The 22,252-nt window shown below is 44.8% G+C and overlaps 1 protein-coding gene across 4 annotated transcripts in view; it reads left to right on the forward strand.

The window, feature by feature from the left end:
* LOC135259717 (kelch-like protein 5) overlaps window positions 1-22,252 on the forward strand; it is a 49,265-nt gene that overhangs the window by 18,884 nt on the left and 8,129 nt on the right. For 3 of the 4 annotated variants that reach the window (XM_064344365.1, XM_064344368.1, XM_064344369.1), the window contains exons 3-8: window positions 3,015-3,151; window positions 8,018-8,214; window positions 12,919-13,152; window positions 17,409-17,595; window positions 20,006-20,230; window positions 21,627-21,789. In XM_064344365.1, coding sequence (XP_064200435.1) covers window positions 3,015-3,151; window positions 8,018-8,214; window positions 12,919-13,152; window positions 17,409-17,595; window positions 20,006-20,230; window positions 21,627-21,789 — 1,143 coding nt within the window. The remainder of the gene's footprint in view (window positions 1-3,014; window positions 3,152-8,017; window positions 8,215-12,918; window positions 13,153-17,408; window positions 17,596-20,005; window positions 20,231-21,626; window positions 21,790-22,252) is intronic. The other variant, XM_064344367.1, reaches the window with a different exon arrangement.

Raw genomic sequence — 22,252 nt, forward strand, 5'->3', positions numbered from 1 at the left:
ACATAGTAGGAGGGTTAAAAATCGCTCCATAGGGGGTGCAAGCGGCTTTAATTATTATTATTATTATTATTATTATTATTATTATTATTAGCAGTAGTAGTAGTAGCAATGCTAATACTGCTAAATGTATTACTGCACCTGCTAAATGTATTTATTTATTTAAATCAAATGTAAAATTACTGGTAATTCATATTATAATTATGTACACATATTCTAATAAAGATTTCAAGGACAGCCAAGAGCAACTTGAAAAATCCAAGGCATTACATCTGAGATGTCAATGTGAGCCAGCTCTGGAGATGTCAATCAAAAGGACTCATCTCATTAGTCTATGGATGTTATAAGGCAGACACATGTGGCCTTCCAACCCAGTTCTAGCAAGGCTCCACTTCTTCCAGGAATGGCTTTTGCTGTAGCTCTTTTTTCTATATGAATATATTTCACAACAAAAGCCACAACCGTGAACAGAATAGAGAAAAAAAATAGAGAAAGATCAGTACAGTCAGGCTGAACAGCCACAGTCACTCCATCAAGTTTATCTTTAGTACAGAATAATCCTTCACTCGCAGCTCATACCTAGATTACACAAGGACACAACCGCTCGTTAAACCTGACAAGATGTCAGCACGACAGACAGATCGAGCGCCTGAAATGATCCGAGATCCGTTTGGCTGCAGACCAAATACGTATTTGTTTTGGATTCGAATACTTTTCTACGCTTTACTGATCTTGTCCGGTGCATTGGAACCAATGAAATACTCTCAAAAAAGTGCAAACCCCGCCTTCTGTTCATATTGGCAGGCTCAGTTACACCAGGCAAGATTAGTAGAGAGCAGAAAAATCCAGAATCCAAAACAAATACGCATTTGACCCAGGTCTGTGTGGGTGGCATGCCTCCTGTGTCCCTGGACCGTCTCGTATTTAACAAATCAGATTAAAAGAGCTCTCGTTTCCTGCGCAGGGCAGATATATAGACAGACAGAATCAACAGTCAAAAGTTCCAGAAAATCCCAGAGCCTCATTAGTAACCCAATTAATTAAGTGACGGGGGGGATGAACCTCGTTTGGAAATAATGAGGCATTCTCACAGGCATTGCTTCATGGGCTGAGTTTATCTGTACGTGCGTGCATGTGAAAGTAGATACTGCTTCCGTGCCATTTGTTGTATTGATGGGTGTGTGTGAGAAAGTGAGATGCAAACACAGGCAGAGAGAACCAAGTATTTATAAGATAAGGAACCAGAGCCTGAAACCAAAAGAGCTGACATTATGATGAATTGCCCCTCGGAACCTCATTGCTTCTTAATTAATTGTATTTAATGTGGTAGTATTACCTTTGTACAGCTCTAATGAAATACATTTAATTATGACAATGTGACTAGGTTACATTAATTAAATTCCAGTGCGATGAAGAGGTTGGGGATGTGTGTGTGTGTGTGTGGGTGTGTGTGTGTCTGTGTGTGTGCATGTGTGTGTGCAACCATCACCTCCAGTGCGTTCACACACATGCACACGCACACATACACACACACACACACACACACATCACAACCACCGACACACACACTGACATAAACACAGACACTCACAACACACACACATACACACAAACACACACTCACTCACCACCACCACTACCGACACACACACAGACACACAAACCGCCACTACTGCCGATGTACACACACTCAGACACACACACACACACACACCACCAGCACCACCACTACCACTGACACACGAATACACACGCACTCACACGCTCAGACACTCAGACCAAACCACAGGTCGTGTGCATTGCAGAATGATTTCCTTTCGCTACTTGCGCTTAAAAGCCCTGAGAGAACAAAGGTGAGCTCCCTGAGGAGCTCTGACTGTTGCTTTGGAGCGCATGAAGCGAAGACATCAGGAGGAACTAAAGGGGGTTCCAGATAGGCGACGTACTATCTGTGTCAATATTTAAACTGCAGTATTATTCTCAGTGATTCATTGGATGACAGCCCGGCAGTAAGAAGAGGGCTAGGGGGAGATTTAGGGGAGGGCTAGGGGAGATGTCATCTGCGAACTCCTTTGAATTCATTCCCCTGCACACTTCAGTGAATTGGTGTGAAGTGTTTTATAAATTGCACTCACCGAAGATGCCGCTCTGGGAGGCTGAAAGGAAACATGGGGATCGACAGTGTGAATTTCAGGGATTTGACGACAGGAAATGAAAGTAATGCTATTTTATTGTCCTTCATTCCTTTGGCTGAGGCCCTTATCCAGCTGATTTAGTTGCCAAAGAATAATTGTTCAAATGCGACAGACGGCGGTATCTGTTGTGGAAAATGTAACGTCCCTCTAGCAAAATCGTGAGCACCTTCCGGAAGACTCTAAGCATTCCTTTTGGTGTGTAACTACAGTTGTCCGTCCTGATTAATCACTGTGACCCTATACCATGGGTCATTTCCCCATTTCACAAAATGCTAACAGATGCCTGAATCCCTGAAATATGCGAAAAGGGACTCATTTATTTAAAACCCTTTTCAATGGTCTAATTAGTCATCCGCTGAATTTCTATGTAAGTGTGTCTCCACGGCAACATTTTACTTTTAGTGCCATAAATGAGAAGTTTAACCGATTCTCGGAGAGCACTTTAATTGAGTTTCTGTATAGCCTGTGCCTCTGAATGTGTCATCTGGCAAGAAGATGTTCAGTGCTTTTTATTCAGCTGGAATTGATTCATTATAGAAATGTGCGTTTTAGCCTCCGTTAGTTGAGTATCAAATCAAACCTGTGAGCGAGATGGCCAAGATGAAAACATTTCTTTTGTCCAGAAATAAGAGCAAAGTTGTGATTAGAATGTCCTTAACTGAAGATTCTAATGCTGATGTAACAATTCTTCTAGAACACTGACTTAAAATGTTGAAAAAACATTCCAAATAACCTTCTCTTAAAAGGGTTAAGTCTCTGTCGTTTCATCTTTTTTCTTTGTTCTTTATCCGTTCTCACCCTGTCCATCGCTCCCTCGCCCAGACTGGTCCTGTCCTCGGTGTCGGATTACTTTGCCGCCATGTTCACCAGTGACGTCAGGGAGGCCAAGCAGGAGGAGGTGAAGATGGAGAGCGTGGACCCAGATGCATTGTGGGCACTGGTGCAGTACGCCTATTCAGGTATGCTAAACAAGCGCTGAAACACCTTTCGGGTTCTACAGGGTGCTGACCTGTGTTACCTTCTGCAATTTGACTTATAAATGTCTGCTTCCAAACAGTTCCTGTAATCATCTTTGCTGTTATTGCTACTGCTGTCCCTATTTTATTTATTCATTCTGCAGACACAGTATCTGTAGTCTCCTGATGTCTGCTCTGCACTTTGTGTGTACCTTGTGGTGCTCTCATGCCGATGGCTGATCTGAGATCAGTTGGGAGAAATGGAGTGGCAAAGATGTGACCTGAATTCACCAGGCCCACTGAACTATCTGAGCTCTCCCTACCTTGGAACATGGTGACTGTGTTTACAGTGGCATGACCACATTGCATATGAAAAATTCTTGCAAAGCAGGTGATAAAGTGCAGCGCGACAGCTTGTTTCCTGGTCCCCTGCCCCATAAAGTTTACTTTGAAAGTGTAATCTAACCCGTACAACCGATTGGAATTTAAATAGATAAAAAGTAAAAATAAATGTCTAGGGCTTCTGGAAGGAGTCGACACGTTATCGATAAAGAACACCCAGTGGGAAGGCTTTACATGAGCATGCTAAGCACACACCAATCAATGGCTTAGAAGGCTGATTGATACGTGCTTGGAACGTTAAACCAAACACGTTCCCCAGGCTTAATTTTCTCATGAAGGTTGAATACATGGTTGTAGCTGATGTATGCTAGTGCAGCTGTATATGCTTAAGGTATAATCAACAAAAAACACTGTTGGTCAGATGATATGAAACCCCAGGATGTATGTGTTCTATACTCATGTATTTATTGTTTATTTATTCTTTCATTGATAACTTCATTTAAAATGAAAGGCGTGACACTTGCTTGTAAAAAAAAGTGTTTGCTTTATTATTAAAATACAACATTGTATTGGCCACCTTTGCCTTAATCATAAGAAAACAGAAGAATTTTTTTTCTTGGCGGTGAACGTCCAGTCACAATTGTAAAGATGTTGCATGTAAACAGCAGCATTCATCCTCAGGAGAAGGCACACTAGCCTCGAGTTGGGAAGTTCTGAATGCAGTTACTTCCTGGACTGAAGCCAGTTATGTGTTGCTCTGCTGAACTCTTGGATTGAGCTGCTCAGGAGAATTTTACAGGTACTGCAGAAAAGTTCTGTACCCTTGTGGGAGAAAGCAGGAATCTAAACTCACAATGGATTGAACCAGTGAGGAAGCATTTTGAGTTTTATCTCTCATAATGAAGATGTGTCCTGGATAGCAGTCCTTTTTTTATTTTTATCTAGCTGTTACTCCTACAAAACTAAGGTATAGAGCCCTGCTATCCATCTGTTTCCTCCTCAGATCATTGAACCTGTCTTAAAGAATGCTGCTTCAGAGTAAACTTAGTTATTAGCATGAATTATGCATTTCAAAATTACAAGATAGCTATAACTGTAAACAACTTCTTCTTCCCTATTTTCTGCATTTACATCTCTGAAATACAGTCACGGTAATGTCACGTTCCTGCTTCCTCTTTAGCAAGAGAATGTCACGGCAGCACTTGTGAGTTCCTGTTTTCAGCAGAAGCGTGTTGCTTGCTGCTGGGCTAGTTGAGATTATATCGCAGTTTGAACAGTATAACAGTGTTTTCCATGAATATAAATTACGATCAGATGTCCAAAGGAACCAGAGACATGAATTAATAATTTCCTCCAGTGCAAGAAAGAAAGAAATTAGAAAGAGCAAAATGTGATCCAATTAATTCTAATTTCTCCTGTGAAATGAGGCCAAAATATCATTCTGACTGATGCTCAGGGCCAGGTTTACGAAGCCTTTTGCGACTATTTTCAGATGTGGATATGACGCATTCCGCCCCCTCTTATGTATCTAAGAGGTGCAGGAGGCTGTAAGTGCAGTATGCATGCCAGCCACGTGAGTCATCGCAAGGCTCACTTCTCTCCTTAACGCATATGCGTTTAAGGGAGGGTCATGCAAAAAACTGGCAGAGATATTGCAAGTGTGGCTGATTATGTAGTCAATAGAATTTACGCAAAATTAACGAGGGTCGATTTTTGCGTGGAATTTCTCCGCCCCTAAAGACAAAGACCAGGCGTAAATCAAGGCACAAGCAAGATTGAGGCACAGGTATAGCCTTCAAAGATGCACTGAGAGATCTTTGCAAGAGGAATCACTGTATTTCAACTTTCCGACCAAGGGATCATCAAACAGGTGATTTTTAAAAAAATATTAATTTTCATTGATTGAATATTGCTGCCAAGCAATTGCTGCTTTTATTTCTTCAAAGTTATATGTGGTACATGTTTTGAGGTTTGAGTCTTTGAGCACCAGTTGTCACTGACAGCTTTACCATAGCTATGGGAAGAGCACTCAGAACAGTGAAATTCAGGAGGCTGTCATAAAATAGACAAAAATAATGTCATCTGTGACACCTGCGACTTCTGTGACAAACACCTAGCCATAGAAATAATTACTCTTGTGGGAGAAATGAAAGATGACCTAGAACCTCCCACACGTTCCATCCCGGCAATAGTCAAGCTGCTTGCAACATTACACTGTCACATCTGGATTAATTCAATCGGCCATTGTCGCCACAGATGGAATATCACAGTACGCATTTTGTCCTGTGCTGTCTGTAGTGCTGGATACGCTCTTATATGGTACCAGAAGTACCAATTTCCCACATCCAGTGACGATACATAGTACAATGTTCAGTGTTAAATCAAATCTTACGGGGTTTATAGGAATTCACTATGGGCAGAGTGGACTCATATAAAGTATGTCAGAATCAGAATCAGAATCAGAATCAGAAACAGGTTTATTGCCAAGTAGGTTCTCACGTACAAGGAATTTGCTTTGGTCTGATAATGCATAACAATAAACATAAATAAAATAAAATAAACATAGTGCAATAAACATAGACATAGTGCAAACAATAAACATAGGAAGTACATCCTCTGCTGTGCCTTCTTGGTGAGGGAGCTGATGTTCAGCTCCCACTTGAGGTCCTGGGTGATGATGGTGCCCAGGAAGTGGAAGGAGTCCACAGTGTCGACTGGGGGGTCACACAGGTTATGGGGGCGGGTGGGGCTGGGTACTTTCTGAAGTCCACAACCATCTCCACTGTCTTTAGAGCATTGAGCTTTTGGCTGCACCAGGACACCAGATGGTCAATCTCCCACCTGTAGGCAGACTCATCCCCATACACAGAAGTCGAAAATAGCACAAAGTCAAAATAGCACAAAGTCAATACAGAAGTGGACTAAAATTCAAATCCAAGTCACTCCCGGGTAACTGACAATATTAGCTATATATAGGTGTGGGTCGGTTCCTCATTGGCAGCCAGGCAGGACCGCAGAAGAGGATTGGGGGGGAAACAACGCACTCTTCCTCTGCCTCACCAGTTGCGGAGTGACCTGTAGCAGACTTGGCGGGATAATGAAACCGGGAGAAAACAAAAACCTGGCACGTAACAGCTATAGCCTTAGCAAATAAGATGTTAAGTTCAGGCAGACTGCGAACGCACCAGCATACCCTCGACCGGCCTACAGTAATTTGCCCTGTGAGTTTTATGTACATGAATCTGACCCTTACTTTAAATCTTTATTCTTCTTAGATTTTTATGCAAGTCTTATGTATCTTTAATGGGAAAGCTTTTATTTGACCTAGTTGATTTATATCAGCAATTCTAATGACTGTCTGTGTCTGTACTGAGTATCAATTATTTGATGTTAAATCCCAGCATGTCTTGGGGATTTAGAAATTCTGGCTCCTCATTGGCTTATAACACTAGCCAGTGTTACGGTAAGGAGTAATACACTGACAAAAACGTTTTTGTCATTTGTCTTGTGGGCCATTACTGGAAATGTTCCTCATGGGGGTCTCAGTGCCTTGCCACTCTCAGCTATACAGAATGCTATTTTGCAGTGCAAGACCATCACGCACCAGGCTAAGATGCATCACCTGAAATTTAGTGCGCTCTCAAAATGTGTCCGCTCACTTCGACAATCAGGAAAATGAAGGTCGCCCTAGGGAGTGCTTTTTAATGGATGCCCTCCTTCTCTCATACAGTGTCAGTGTTCTGCCTGTACCTTTAAATCTGAAAAAAGGAGAGTCTTGTTTTCCTTAAACATTCATTAAATTCATCATTTTGCCCAGTCTCTGCCTGTGGAAAACACAATGTCTGCTTTTGTGTGCGTGCCAGCCTTTGTACTGCCTTATGCTTGTGTTTTTCTGGAAAGTACTAATTAATTAAACCCAGAGTTACACATTCTCCTTACTCCAATGAATTTGTTAAAGCCAGTATGCAGATTTTTTTCCCCATGTTTTTTCACACTATACTGTAGTTGGGTAGTTGATAATAGTATGTAGATTTTGTCATTGCTCCCTCATCCAGTAGTCTGGTGATAATTATGTCATGCAGTGTAGATCATTATATCCCATCGGACCGGAAACAATTATTCAAAATTCTTTGGACATTCTTACTGATTCAATTTGGCTTATTTATAAAAAAAATGAAAAAAAAGGATATTCATTTAGGTAACATTAAACTACTGGCGTAATAGCTTTGAATTATTTATAAAAGTTCTTTCAAGGTTTTAAATGTGCTTGTGACTGTATCTCAAGTGTGTCCTTTGCGCTCAAAATGAAATATTTTTACTTGTTTATTATTTTACTTTATTGAGAGTTTACTAACTGATATTAACATAGTTAGTAAACTCTCAATAACACATAGTAAGTGTATTGATTTGTTAACTGTCTTACCTAGATATCTGTACCCTTAAAATATAGTATGACTCAAGCTTAATCACTTGACTGGACGTGTGTAACAGATCTGGGTGCCTCTGCTCTCCCACTGGTGTCCCCAGGGCGCCTGGAGCTTCGGGAGGAGACTATCGAGAGCCTGCTGTCGGCCTCCTGCCTGCTACAGCTGCCCGCCGTGGTCCAGGCCTGCTGCTCCTTCCTGGCCAAGCAGCTCCACCCTTCCAACTGCCTGGGCATCCGCTCATTCGCTGACGCCCAGGGCTGCGTGGACCTGCACGGGCTGGCGCACGACTACACCATGGTGAGCAATCCCACCTCCCTACCCACAATTCACTGCACCTTAGGAAGGTATGTCCAGGAACTTTTCGTTCTACGCTTTATCAAAGCCAGATTGTGAGATCCTGAATTACTTCCATCCTCTGGCCTTCTTTATGGGAGGAAGTTGCAGTTGCTAACAGGAAGTTCCAGTACGACTGTTGCTATGCTAGCTATAGGTTATTTTTGATCAACAAACTCCTTCGTGAGCGGTCAGCTAACCTTCATACTGGACCTCAAAGCCTGGATTTCTTCCTCAATGAGAGTGGAAGGATGACCTGATTTTCACAATGATGATGAATTTTATGCGAAATATTCTCCGAAATGGTCTCGCTTGGATTCATTAAGTCACCTAACATCAAAGACAACATTTTTGCAGGCACATCCAGAAACATTAATTCAGTCATTTTACAAAGTTGTTGTGAAGCTCATGCATTTTCAGACAGCGGCTGCAGGATGAAAATCTATCTTTTGAAATGGAAATTTGCCTGGGAAAATAAAAGAATGCATTAAGTTGCATTTAATAACCATGCCATAGATATGGTATCCTTAGGGAGGAACAGGGGCTATCAGACAACACAGTTTTAAATAAACTAATTTGATGTGATCTTCCCTGGCTGGTTATTCGTAGATTGACTAGATAACCAGGTCTCTAGGCATCACACACTATGTACGTGTGAGGAATTTATTTATCCATACAACAGTCACATGTCTTTGTACGTCTCCAAACACAGAGTGGAGTAAATTAATACATGTATTTAATATCTTTGACTTCTCATTAATAATTTTGGTACTGTGGGGAAATATTTGATGAGAAGGAAAGAAGAATTGATAGTAAGTACTGTATATTTATTGTTTTAACAATACAGTACATTGCAACACTGCACGTTGCCGCACAACAGCTATTTCTAAGGTTTACAATACATAATATCGTCATACATATTGCGTGTTTCTTCACTGTCTCAGTTTAAGTAAGAATAACTTCAGACTATAGTACAAATACCTTTGCTAATCAGAAGTTCACATTAATTCACGTTACAAACACAGCTGGATAAAATTAGCCAGCTTGGCAGAAACACTATGAAAGACAACGGACAGAAGTGCATGGCTGCTGTACATTTTGGCCGACGTGGACGAGTTGCCACGTTGTCGTAAGCGGCTTTACGCGGGTTCTCCCGCTAAACCGCGAGGCGGCCTGCGTTCCTGCCGACGCTGCAGCGCGCCGCTCGGGGTGCGGCTTGCTTGTGCGTCTGGGGCCCGTTTTTGCGACCGTTTCTCCCGTTTCAGTCCAGGCGCTGCAGTGATTGTTATGGCCGACCCGCTTCCTCGTCCTTGCACCGCAAATGAATTTGTCACGCAACGTGACCAGGCGCTCGGTCACAGCTCGCGACGCCCGGGTTTGACGTTGTGTTTGGCTCCGGAAAGAGGCGGAGCTACGTCGATAATGGACGGCCTCGCTACCTTCTAGCCCTGTACTGTGCTTGTCACTGGCGGTTGCTATAGAAACCTCTCGTAAAAAAGCCACTCTGTCTTTCTCCTCTTCCAGCGGGATTATTAATAAACCGTAATCCTGAAATAATTAGCTTGCTTAGGAGGCTGTAACGGGCTGTAATAGCTTTCAGGTTTCTTTGAATGTAGCTATTGAGTGCTTAGCTGAATTTGCACAACGGTTTTCCTTTTTGAAGGATTTAAGGTCTTTTTCAGGCTTTAAACCTTTAGAAATGTGTAGTTGTGATCTCTTTAGATTGCTGTTCCAGTAGAACAGTGCAACACTACACTATTTGCTTTTCTTAGTATCCTTATCTGGCCTTATCCCTATGTTGCTTGTATATAAAAATATGTTTATAGGTGTAAGAGAAGTTGTATTAACTAAGATTAGAATAGGCCAGATTCTATTTTGCCAACGAACCAGTTGTATGCACATATTTTTTTTGTGAGTGGAAGGCTATTGTAGATCATTTGGTACCGGTGCGTGGGTTAGGGGAATGTCTTTGTGTTTTTGTGTTTGCATGTTTGTGTGTGTGTGTGCATGTGTGTGTGTACCCGTGTATTTGTGCGTTTCTGTGGTTGAACCACTCCCGAAAGCCTCTCCTCCACCCTTCAAAGAGGATAAAATGCAGACACCTTTCCAATGGCGGTGTGGAAAGAGGACGTTCCTCTCAGCCATGCATTTTACCCCCTCAATTATACAGTCCTATGTGACTAATCTCAGCAATCAGGCTTGCTGTAATGGCCTGCACGTCTCACCACAAACTCCATTAGAGAGAGCCTGAGGAGCTGACTGGCTGTAGAGTGATTCCAGCCACTGAACTCTTGCATGCCAGCAATAGGGTAAGACAGATGCACGCCTCTACCGGCTCCACTCCTCTCTCGGGTCGAGATAACAGCGGCTAGCTGATGCCGAGGGAGGCTGCGAGGCCTGTCTGTGTGTACTACATCCTGTGCCGGAGGACGGAGTGTAGCACAGTGGGTAAGGAACTGGGCTTGTAACCGAAAGGTCGCAGGTTCGATTCCCGGGTAGGACACTGCCGTTGTAAACCTTGAGCAAGGTACTTAACCGAAATTGCTTCAGTATATATCCAGCTGTATAAATGGATACGATGTAAAATGCTATGCAAGAGTTGTGTAAGTCGCTCTGGATAAGAGCGTCTGCTAAATGCCTGTAATGTAAAAAATGTAATGTGCGGATTATGTAATTCGAGAAGTGCAGAAAAGGCTGTTCCATCTCCTCGATTGCTCTTTGAAAGCAGAGCCGGATTCCATCAGACAAAAAGCAGCACCCCCCCACGCCACCCACAGCCCCCCCCCGATGGGCTCCAGCGTTGCAAGGTTATCCTTCTCTGTCGCTCCCTCTTTTCTTCTGCCGGCAACAGGAAATTAAATCGAATGCCCTTTGATAATGACGGCGGCAGCGGCGGGGGCTTCGCGGGACGAGCGCGGGCGCTCGGTAATTTATGGATGCGCCCGACCGGGGGGTGGATTGGATTGGGGGGGGGGGGGGAGGAGAGGGGCGGGAGGCCCCCCCGTTGCATTACAATGTCCGAGCGGGGGCCTGCCGAGAACGTTCCGGTCTCCTCGCCCGCCGCGGTGCTGTGGGGGGGTCCAATTAAGGGGACGTCGCGGCCGCGGAATCGATCAGCCGCGGTTCGACCGACCCCGGCTCCCTGTTCCCGGCTCCGCCGAACGCCTTCATTTCCCTTCCGAACTCCGAACGGTCTGGGTTCCTTCACAAAGGGCGAAAAACAAAAGTTGTGGACGAGGCAATATCCTTCAGTTTGATAAATGTTGGGAGCAAACATGCATCGCAGCGCTTATTTCCCATTAAAGAGTTGGATTTTTCAATAGATAGTTTTAATGTTCTGCTGGAACTCAATTCTGCCTTTTGCCAACCCACGCTTAATGGAGCATAAAGAGCAGCCTCAATGTTGTTTGTCAAAAAAATCTTCTATTCTTCTTTTCTGAAGGCTTCTATTCTTTCTGAATATTCCTCTGTCGTTCTTTCCGGGCTACCTATTATTCCAGAAACAAACAATAGTGCAAACCAGTGGAGAAAAGAGCTGGTCTTTGTCTTTGTTTGTGTGCAAGTTTACCTTGGGCGTTGTGCCAGTAAGAAGGAGTGAGCATATGTTTGGTGCATATCATTCAGTTCCAGTTCCAGTCTTTCAGCAGTAATCCAAAAGTGCCAACTGAACAACTCGAAAAGTATTTTCAGTTGATGAGCAGGTGGCATTGTCTCAGAATGACTCTTCTGGTGCGGCATACTTTCTGGGCACGTACTACTCCTGCATGCACACTGTTTCTGTGGGCTTTTCCGGAATTCCTAAGAGAAACAGAGATTGCAAAATAGGTCGGTTTCTTTGCCAAAGCACTGATGTACAATTTCCTGCTCACAAATCTGTTCCTCATTATCGGTTTATCTATTTCCTATCTCAGGCTCGGCTCTTTCATTAGCTGAATGTTGAAGTAGCAACCACCAGTGGAAATTGCAAGCAAATAAATAGGCTTGGAAAGCCAACATCTTGCCAGGGATGGGTGGGAGTATTGTAGGGTGCCAGAGCTCGCTGTGTGTACCCCTCCCCCAGATTAAATTCATGACTGTGCACCATGGGTCCTCGGGGATGTACAGCCAGGCTGCCTCAGTTCATGCCTGACTGGAGCGCAGACCTCTAACTTGCCTCTCTTAATTGACCGGAAAAAAAGATACAACGTGGCTGCCTATGAGACAATTACTGAATGAATTGGTTAATAAATTGCTATGTGGATGTGTTCGTTGAAGCACCCTTCACCCTTTCTTTTCCTGCCACTTTTTTTTCTCTCTCTCATTCACTCTCTTTCTCTTTTCTCATTTGTGTAGTGCAGTTAGGCACTTTGTGTTCATTAGCAGTTAAGGCTAGCAGTTATGGCTAAGCCTCTCTCTCTGTCTCTGTCTTCCTGATTATCATTTTCTCTCTTTCTTTTTCTCTCTCTCTCTCACACACTCTCTCTCTCTCTCTATCTCTCTCACACACACACTCTCTCTCTCTATCTCTCTTTCTCTCTGTCTCACAGATATGTGTTTTTGAAAGGTCTTTATTGGAATGACGGTAGTCTTTGTGCTGTTGTTCCACACCCGTGCTCTCCCATGTATAAAACATGAGCGGCTCGGAGGCAGGTCTGAACACGTCACTCCGCTGTAACCCTTCAAATACAGGGCGGCCCCTCTGTTCCGCAGGAGCACTTCCTGGAGGTGGTGAGGAACCAGGAGTTCCTGCTGCTGCCCCCGGCGGAGATGGAGAAGCTGCTCTCCTCGGACGACATGAACGTGCCGGACGAGGAGACGGTCGTGGGCGCCCTGCTGGCCTGGGTGCAGCACGACGTGGCGCAGCGGCGGCAGCACCTGCCCGAGCTCCTGGCGCACATCCGCCTCCCCCTGCTGGCCCCGCAGGTGAGCGGGGAGGGGCAAAGCCTGGTTAAACAGGGGAGAGGGAAGCCTGAGAAGGACAATGGAGTCCACTGCTGGTCTTGGAGATCCACAGGCCTGAAGGTTATTTTTGGAGGCCTCTCAACTAGTCACTGAATGGCCCAAATTAAGATTTTAATTCATTACATTACATTACATTGCATTTATTTAGCAGACACTTTTATCCGAAGCAACATACAAACGTGCATATCAAGGTTATTGGAACAACTACAAAACTCTGGTTTGATAAGGTACAATACTCATTTTGTACAGTTATTCGTAGCCAAGAACACAAAGTCCCATTCACACAGTGAACATTATTCTGACCTAACCTATGCTAAGTCAAACTAGGGGCAGTACAAGCCACAACATCAGGATGATAATACAAAGTACAATAAGTACTGGAATTCCCATCCAATCATTGGCTCCAACTAAGCAATTGATCCCCACATTGTAGCTAAACCAACAGATCTTCTGTGGCCCCATTACAACATAAATGTCAGGCAGTCAAGTTATCCTGTCGACTATGGGTGATGACAGCAACACAGAAGAAATGGTCTGAAGGAATAGCTAAGACAACAGACTCCCGTTTTTAAAAATTCAGCTCGTGTCCACAAATCTGAATATCATATCTGAGTGATTACATTTTGGTGCTCGCAGATATTTATGACTTCCCTTCTAGAGGATAACTAATGCTTTTTCAGTTTGGAAAACAAAACTGGGTATTTGGTCTTGGCGACAGTGGTATTGTGACAGTGGTCGTCGGGGAGAATGTAACTGGGTCTGTGTTGGCGAGATATTTCTATGTGCCTCTGTGTGAACTCTCAGTCAGGGACGTGCCACGGGGTTCACAGTACGTGAATGAAATCCCTGAAATTTTCAGCTTTCCTTTATTGGCGCATTAATTTGCCGTTGGTGGGTCTAACAGCCCATTAGGAAAAGGAAACCATAGAGAGCGTTCGGACAGCCTCTTGCCGGATTCCGAGGAGTGTTTCATGTGGCCCATTAGGAGAAAACACAATCTGGACACGAGCAGGTGATACATCTCCCAGCCTTCCTGAAGCCGTTAAGACTTGAAGTTCAAAGAGAAAATATAAAATAAAATTAAAAAAAAAACCCGTGGCTCTGCAGGACGGATGCTTCTGCGAGAGTCCCGTTCATTAGAAAGAAATGCATTTGCCTGATGAATGCCGCGGCGCGGAGCTCCGGCCATTTGAGGCTCTTTAGAGAGGACAGCGGTCGTAAATAGCGGGGAGGAGTCGGATTTATGGACGGAGGGAAAGAGCGGCGCAAGGTTGCCCTGCCGAGGAGAGGCCGCGTCTCAGACACGCTTTGCAAACTTGCAAAAGATTACTTTGGAGAATTAGCCATTAAGGAGCTCTGCAGTGAGTGATTTATTCAGGTTTTTTTTTGTTTTTTGGGGGGGGTGGGGGGGAGAGATGGAGTAGGAGATTGCATCTTCTTGGAGCTGAGAGTGACTAGCACTGTCGCCTCACTAGCAAGAAAGTACCGAGTTTGAATCCTGAACGAAGGCCTTTCTGTGTGGAGTTTGCATGTTCTCCACATGTTCGAGTGGGATTCCTCCAGGCACTCTGGTGTCCTCCCACATCCAGTAGGCTAATTGGAGACTCTAAATTGCCCATAGGTATGAGTGTGTGAGTGAATGGTGTGTGTGCCCTGCGATGGATTGGTGACCTGTCCAGGGTGTATTCCTGCCTCTCGCCCACTGCATGCTGGTTCCAACCTCCCCTGGGACCCTGGCCAGGAATAAGTTTAGAAAATGAATGGATGGACGCAGTCTTGTGCCAGGAGTTATTTTGCCGATATACAGTGGATATTTTATGTTTTTTACTGATTCATTAAAAGAAAAAAAAAGAAGAAAAAAAATATATATATATATATATATCACATTTGTATTTGAACACAATTTTAAAAATTAGCCTGCAGTTCCCAACTGACATGGGTAGAGCCAGGTTATAATTTGCCCTTCTGGCTCAGGCATGATTGGAGCTGCACTTTATTTTTACTTTTTTTATTTTATTTGTTTGTCTTTTTTTTAGCAAATAATTCAAACCCTTGTTCAGCAAAATAATTAACTCCTAAATGACTCATCGAGAGTAGATTGCATGTGCACTAATAACTGAACAATGACATGTTAAACACTGTCTAGACAGTGTGGTTGCGTTTTGGATCATTTAGTTCAGAGTAGAAACTGCAACACATACTTAGGGTACCAATGTTTAATCATTGTAAAACCAGACCAATTGCTAGTTTTTCACCTGTGTGTCTCAGAAATCGAAATCTGGTTTTCAGGTGCCTTGTAATACTTATCTTTCACCCCTTTTAGCAGTCACACAATATTGGGAAAATTGACAGACTAGATTTATTATTTTATCTTTTTGGTTTTCTTTTTTCCCATGAAAATAAAATCCTAAAAGACACGCACCTCAGTAATTTGGAACTCTGTCAATAAGTCCCAGAAATAAGGGGAAGTAGCCAGGCTTTTATATTTCTGGGAAAATAATTATGTTTCAACATCTTGGGGAAAAAAGGATTTTTCTGCTTTAAATGTAAATGCTTGTGTGCTCATGGTACAACTCACCCATTCACATATTCAAACCTTTGTATGCCACCCTTTCAAGGGATGATGACATGTATCAAACTGACTCAACCTAAGGGACAGCAAGTAACTACCCAGCAAACATAATGCAATATTTACTGCATGTCCTCCATGCTAATAAAGCACGTTGCATCGAAAATTCGATACGTGTATTCCCATGCTTGTAAGGCTCACGGGAGCGTTGTACGTGTGGCTGGTATCCACATAGGAATGCAAATGAACTTTCTGGTAGAATATAAAATGGCGATCCCTTTGTTTTTCAAGAAAAATGGGGTTCCTGATGGATAGATCCAAGTGTCAGATATGGGTAATTTATTACTGTCGGGGTGGGCTTGGCGAGATCAAAGGTGGATCTTCCAGTGAGGGAATAAGGCTGTGACTACACTCAGCACGAGCGTGTCGAGAAGATCACAGGCGGCTGGCTTGTGCAGAGCATGAGAATAGCAGAATTATTAGAGACCAGGTCAACAAGTGGCTGGGACAGGTAGCCTACTACCTCAGCAGCACATTCTGTAGAATAGGTCCATAATTACACCTCGTCAATTACAAATTGACGACAGATGGGAATATACATTTAGACATTGTTTGTAGCTGTTGAACTGTGCATCTGTCAGATGCGTCAAGCTTTTTATAACGGAATGAATAGAATGCGAATAGAATGCCTCACAAGTATATAAAAACATGTATGCGTGCGTGTGTGTGAGAGGTGAGGAGGGGTTGCTCAAACACAGGGAGGGAACCTGCAGGAAAATGAGCAGCAAAAAAATCTGTTTACGGAACCAGAATTAATTAAAGCACAACTGCGGCAAGCAGTGAGTGTTTTTTTACGTTACTCTGCCGCTCTAATTAAAAACGGCCTTGACTGAGGGTGCAAAGGGAAGCACCGAACCGCGAAGTAGGAGAAAAGATGAAATAGGAAAGCTGAGGCAGTTCGTAATGAACAGCGCGTGTAATCGCCTCTGAGGCAGCCCAGTTTCGCTAGTCACTGTATGTTTTCCGCGAGGACTTTTCGCCCCGTTTCTGTCTGGAAAACGGTGTCAGTTTACGCACAGCTAATCAAGACGATGATTTCTATTTTGATTGAGGAATATGCGGAGCCGGGACTGACTTTGGTTTTTATCTTCTGCAGTTCTGTGTCGTCTCTCAGCTGTAAAACCGACAGCTTCAACAGATGAAACCATTCAGTGCTGTGATTTGCATCTTAACGATTACCACCTTTCACCAAGACGTGTAGGCGATATCGGACTGTAGGCCTACTTATGACATTCATGTCATGTAAAAAACATTCGGTGGTTCAAAATCCAGGGAATGCATTTGGTTGGACATACCAAGAATTTACCAATTGGCCTTGTTTGGGCAATTATTTTAACTCGGCTTCAGATGCTTATTGGCTTCTCAACATTTTTAAGCTTCATATTAGATATTCTAAATTCTTAACTTTAAGAGAATCTTCTATACATACAGGAAATTTCTCTAGGGGCCCTTTCAGTTCCTCTGTACAGGTTTGCACAGGTAGTGAAGAGACTGGAAAGGGCAGATTTCAGCAGCACTCCTGTTAAAACAACAGAAAAGTTCTCCTGGTCTGCTAATGCCAATGATGACCCTCTCCCTCTCCACCCAGTTTCTAGTGGACATGGAGTCGAACCCGCTGCTCCAGGAGAGCGTGGAGTGCCAGCGCCTGGTGATGGAGGCCATGAGGTACCACCTTCTGCCCGAGCGCCGCCCGCAGCTGCAGAGCCCTCGCACCCGGCCCCGCAAGGCCACCGTTGGCGCGTTGTTCGCCGTGGGTGGCATGGATGCCACCAAAGGTGGGCTCTCTGATAGTCATCAGCATGCTCATATGCCTGTATCTCACTCTCACTGTCTGTCTGTTTCTCTCGTGTGCTCATATCCCACCATTTCTCTCTCACTGTCTGTCTGTTTCTCACATGCTCATATCCCTCTGTCTCCCTCTCACTGTCTGTCTGTTTCTCTCTCGTGCTCATACCTCACTGTCTCACTTTCTCTCTCTCATGCTCATATCCCTGTACCTCGCTCTCATTGTCTGTCTGTTTCTCTCTTGTGTGATCATATCCCACTATCTCACTCTCACTGTCTGTCTGTTTCTCTCTCGCGTGCTAATATCCCACTGTCTTGCTCTCACTGTCTGTCTGTTTCTCACATACTCATATCCCACTATCTCACTCTCACTGTCTGTCTGTTTCTCTCTCGCGTGCTAATATCCCACTGTCTTGCTCTCATTGTCTGTCTGTTTCGCACATGCTCATATCCCACTGTCTCACTCTTACTGCCTGTCTGTTTCTCTCTTGTGTGATCATATCCCACTATCTCACTCTCACTGCCTGTCTGTTTCTCTCTTGTGTGATCATATCCCACTATCTCACTCTCACTGTCTGTCTGTTTCTCACATACTCATATCCCTGTATCTCGCTCTCACTGTCTGTCTGTTTCTCACATACTCATATCCCTGTATCTCACTCTTACTGTCTGTCTGTTTCTCACATGCTCATATCCCTCTGTCTCCCTCTTACTGTCTGTCTGTTTCTCTCTTGTGTGATCATATCCCACTATCTCACTCTCACTGTCTGTCTGTTTCTCCATACTATATCTCTGTTCACTTACTGTCTGTCTTTCCTCTTTGATCATACCACTTCTCACTCTCACTGTCTGTCTGTTTCTCACATACTCATATCCCTCTGTCTCACTCTTACTGTCTGTCTGTTTCTCTCTTGTGTGATCATATCCCACTATCTCACTCTCACTGTCTGTCTGTTTCTCACATACTCATATCCCTCTGTCTCACTCTTACTGTCTGTCTGTTTCTCTCTTGTGTGATCATATCCCACTATCTCGCTCTCATTGTCTCTCTGTTTCGCTCTCCCTCCCTCTTAATCAGTCTCTTTGATTATCTCTGCGTGTTTCTAATCAATACATTGCTAGAGGTCACAATCCCGTATGTTCTACCTCTCTGACACGGCTTTCATTATTCTCTCTCTCTCTCTCTCTCTCGGGTTATATAGGAGTTTCCCCTCTGTGATCTGTTTAACAATTTGGTTAAGAGCTTTAACTGTGAAAGCAAGACAAGCTTCTCTCTGACTTTCTTTCTCGCCCTCTCTAACTCTCTGTCACTCTCTCCATATCTCTGCATGTCTCCCTTTATCTCTCTTTCGGTCTCGCTCACTCTCTTTCTTCCTCTCTCTTTCACGCATTTTTCCTCCTGCCTGCTCCCTTTCTGTAGATAAAGAGAGGGAAAGACATTCTGGTTGAAATACTATTTGTATAAATGTTCATAAGAAATATAAATCTTCTCTTTTAGCTTTTACAGAAAGATAACTAATGAGCCTTTGGAAGTGACATTTTAAAGGGACGTGTGCACCAGAAGAAGACTGGCTGATTATTCAGCTGAGCGTTTGCCTGTTTAGAATTGATATATACGTCTGATAGCCGCAATCCTAGGAAATGATTGATCGCACAGTCTATCAGAGGACACTGGAAACTGAAGGAGAGGCACATCTCTCACTGACAATAACTGGTAATGTGTAGGCACTTGGGGCTCAATTCTGACTTAATAAATTTTATTTAATTATTTATTTATTTTAGTTCACTCCCATCTACATTCACTTGAAGTATGCAGTTCCTTAATTTGTGGTCCATGCTGAGTTGCACTGGATATGAATTAGCTTGCCCCAGCCGACGCCCAATGATGGTAAATTTGCCTGCATATCCCCATTCCACTGAGATATACATCTTAAAAGCTGTATTTTCCTTTTGGCCATTTAGGATGTGGAAAGAAAAAGTGTTCCCATGTCACAGGCTCAAGCCTATGACATGTTGGCTGTTTGATTCAGCTAGCAGTCTTTACCGACTAAACCACTTTCTTGTCTGTGGTAAATATGTTTGCTCAATGCTCAATAATTTGAGCAGGCTAGCTTCCTCTAGAAGTCTGCATGTAAATTAAGCTTTCGGGTCACAAAAAGACCTGCAAGACTTTTGTAGTTTGAGTAACTTTTTCAAGCATAGCAGTGCTTTACGAGGTACTGGGGGGAAATCACTATTGATTTGTAGCTGTAGATCATCCTTAACGGCAGGTACTCATCCTCTCTATCAGTACCCCCAGTGAACAGATGGATGTGATGGGTGAACTGCTCTCTCTCCCCTCTCTCTCTCTCTCTCTCTCACTCGTTCTGAAGTGTTCAGTGATTCAGAGTCTCTTCCTAGGTGCCACCAGTATTGAGCAGTACTGCCTGCGCAGGAACGTGTGGAGGCAGGTGGCGGTGATGAGCGGGCGGAGGCTGCAGTTCGGCGTGGCCGTGCTGGAGGACCGCCTCTACGTGGTCGGGGGGCGGGACGGACTCAAGACCCTCAACACGGTGGAGTGCTACAACCCCCGCAGCAAGAGCTGGAGCGTCATGCCCGCCATGTCCACTCACAGACACGGCCTGGGTGAGTGGCGCGCCTCCCGCGTCCAATCGCAGACGCCTCCTGGGTGAGTGACACGCCCCCCCTACCCCCCATGTCAAGTCACAGTCACTGCCTGGGTGAGTGACACGCCCCCGCATCCACTCACAGACGTGGCCTGGGTGAGTGACACACCCCCTTGTCCACTAGCGGACGCGGCCTGAGTGAATGGCACGCCCTCTCCTTCGCTGACACATCCTGGTGAGAGTCAAGCCCCCACATCATCTCTGGACATGGCCAGGGTGAATTCATCAGCACCACTATACGAAATGAGACACCTTTACCATGCATTTTTTCTGGGCATAAGCAAGGCCAGACCAAGGCAGTAATAGAATGTGTGTGCACTCTTGTCATCTGAAGTGTCAGCTGCACACAGAAAGGGTTTTCATCAACAGATACACACACACACTGTCCACATGCACATACACACATAGACACACAGACGCACGTCATCTACACACACACACACACACACACCATCCACACGCACATATATACACACACATAAACACACACACACACACACACACACACACACGCTTGTCGTGCACAAGCACACACACACGCACGCACGCACGTCATGGAGACACAGACATACACACACACACACACACGTGCGCACACGAAAACAAGCAAAGACGCAGCTCGCGTGATGGATGAGAGGCGGGCGGGATCAGTGGAGTCGGGCGGCAGAATCTCGCGATGCGCAATTCATCAGACGCGAAGCCGCGCAGATGGGGACGGTATGGAAACGGGGACGCGGACGCCGGCCGCAATAAATTTCCGAGATTACGCGGGTTCAGAGATCGACGAGGGCGAGGTGCGCTGACAGCTATCTCGCTGATGTATGTTAATCCCTGTGGCACTGACGCTGCAGCCGGCGAGACTTTTCCCCAGTGAGGGGCCCAACGTGGCCATTAATCCCAGATGTGTGCGATTTAGTGCGAAAGCGATCGTGCGTGATCGCGCGCGTGTGTAAATACGCTGGGCTTACTGCGACCTTGCCTTAGGAGCACGTGACACTTTTTTGACCTTGAGAGCGTGTGGATGTACCATTCAGGCTGTAGTGTGCGTGTATGTCTGTGTGTTCATGTGTGAGCATGTGTGTGGGTATGTGTGCGTGCGTGTGTGCATGTGTGTGCATGTGTGTGTGTGTGTGTGTGTGTGTGCGTGCGTGCGTGTGTGCATGTGTGCGCATGTGTGTGTGTTTATTAATGAATCATGCGGGCTGGCTGACTCAATGTATGCACTCATAGTCAAAATCGTCAGTGTTAATTCCTCTTTGACAGCCCAGACAGATGTCAAAGGCGCTCTTTCAGTGTAGACTGTGCTCTGTCAGAGTTGATTTTACACTCTGCGTCTCACTGCGTGTGTTGCGCAGGGGTGGCGGTGCTGGGAGGGCCCATGTACGCCGTGGGGGGCCATGATGGGTGGAGCTACCTGAGCACCGTGGAGCGCTGGGACCCTCAGGCGCGGCAGTGGAGCTTCGTGGCCAGCATGGCCACGCCCCGCAGCACCGTGGGCGTGGCCGTGCTCAACAACAAGTGGGTCCCTCCCCCCCCGTCTCCCTGCTTTCACTGTCCATTATGACATCATAACGGCCACTAACCACTTTATAAATTCAGCACAAGCAAATTTACTGCTTTCTGATAGCACAGTGACACAGTGTATCACCCTCACCCCAGATTTTAATGACTTACCCAGCATGCATCACACCATTCTGCATCAATCATGATTGCATTTGCTTTCATGACATGTGTTATGTCATTGCTTATGGAAGCGTTGTACATGCTTCATGAATGCTTTATGAAAGGCTGCTTCGCCTATGGTCTCCCATGTTCTGAAAAGACACAAGTGCGATTTCCTGAACTTCTGCAGTAATGAGAATTCAGAGAAGGCCAGCGCAAACAGTGCAAACTGCTTTTTATTTGGTGAGATTTCTCTATATTGCGGCCTCGCAGTAAAAGATGATGAGGTATTAGCGATTCAGGCTCTAGCAGCTGGTGC

Source organism: Anguilla rostrata, chromosome 7 (genome assembly GCF_018555375.3).
Source record: "Anguilla rostrata isolate EN2019 chromosome 7, ASM1855537v3, whole genome shotgun sequence".
Lineage (NCBI taxonomy): Eukaryota > Metazoa > Chordata > Actinopteri > Anguilliformes > Anguillidae > Anguilla > Anguilla rostrata.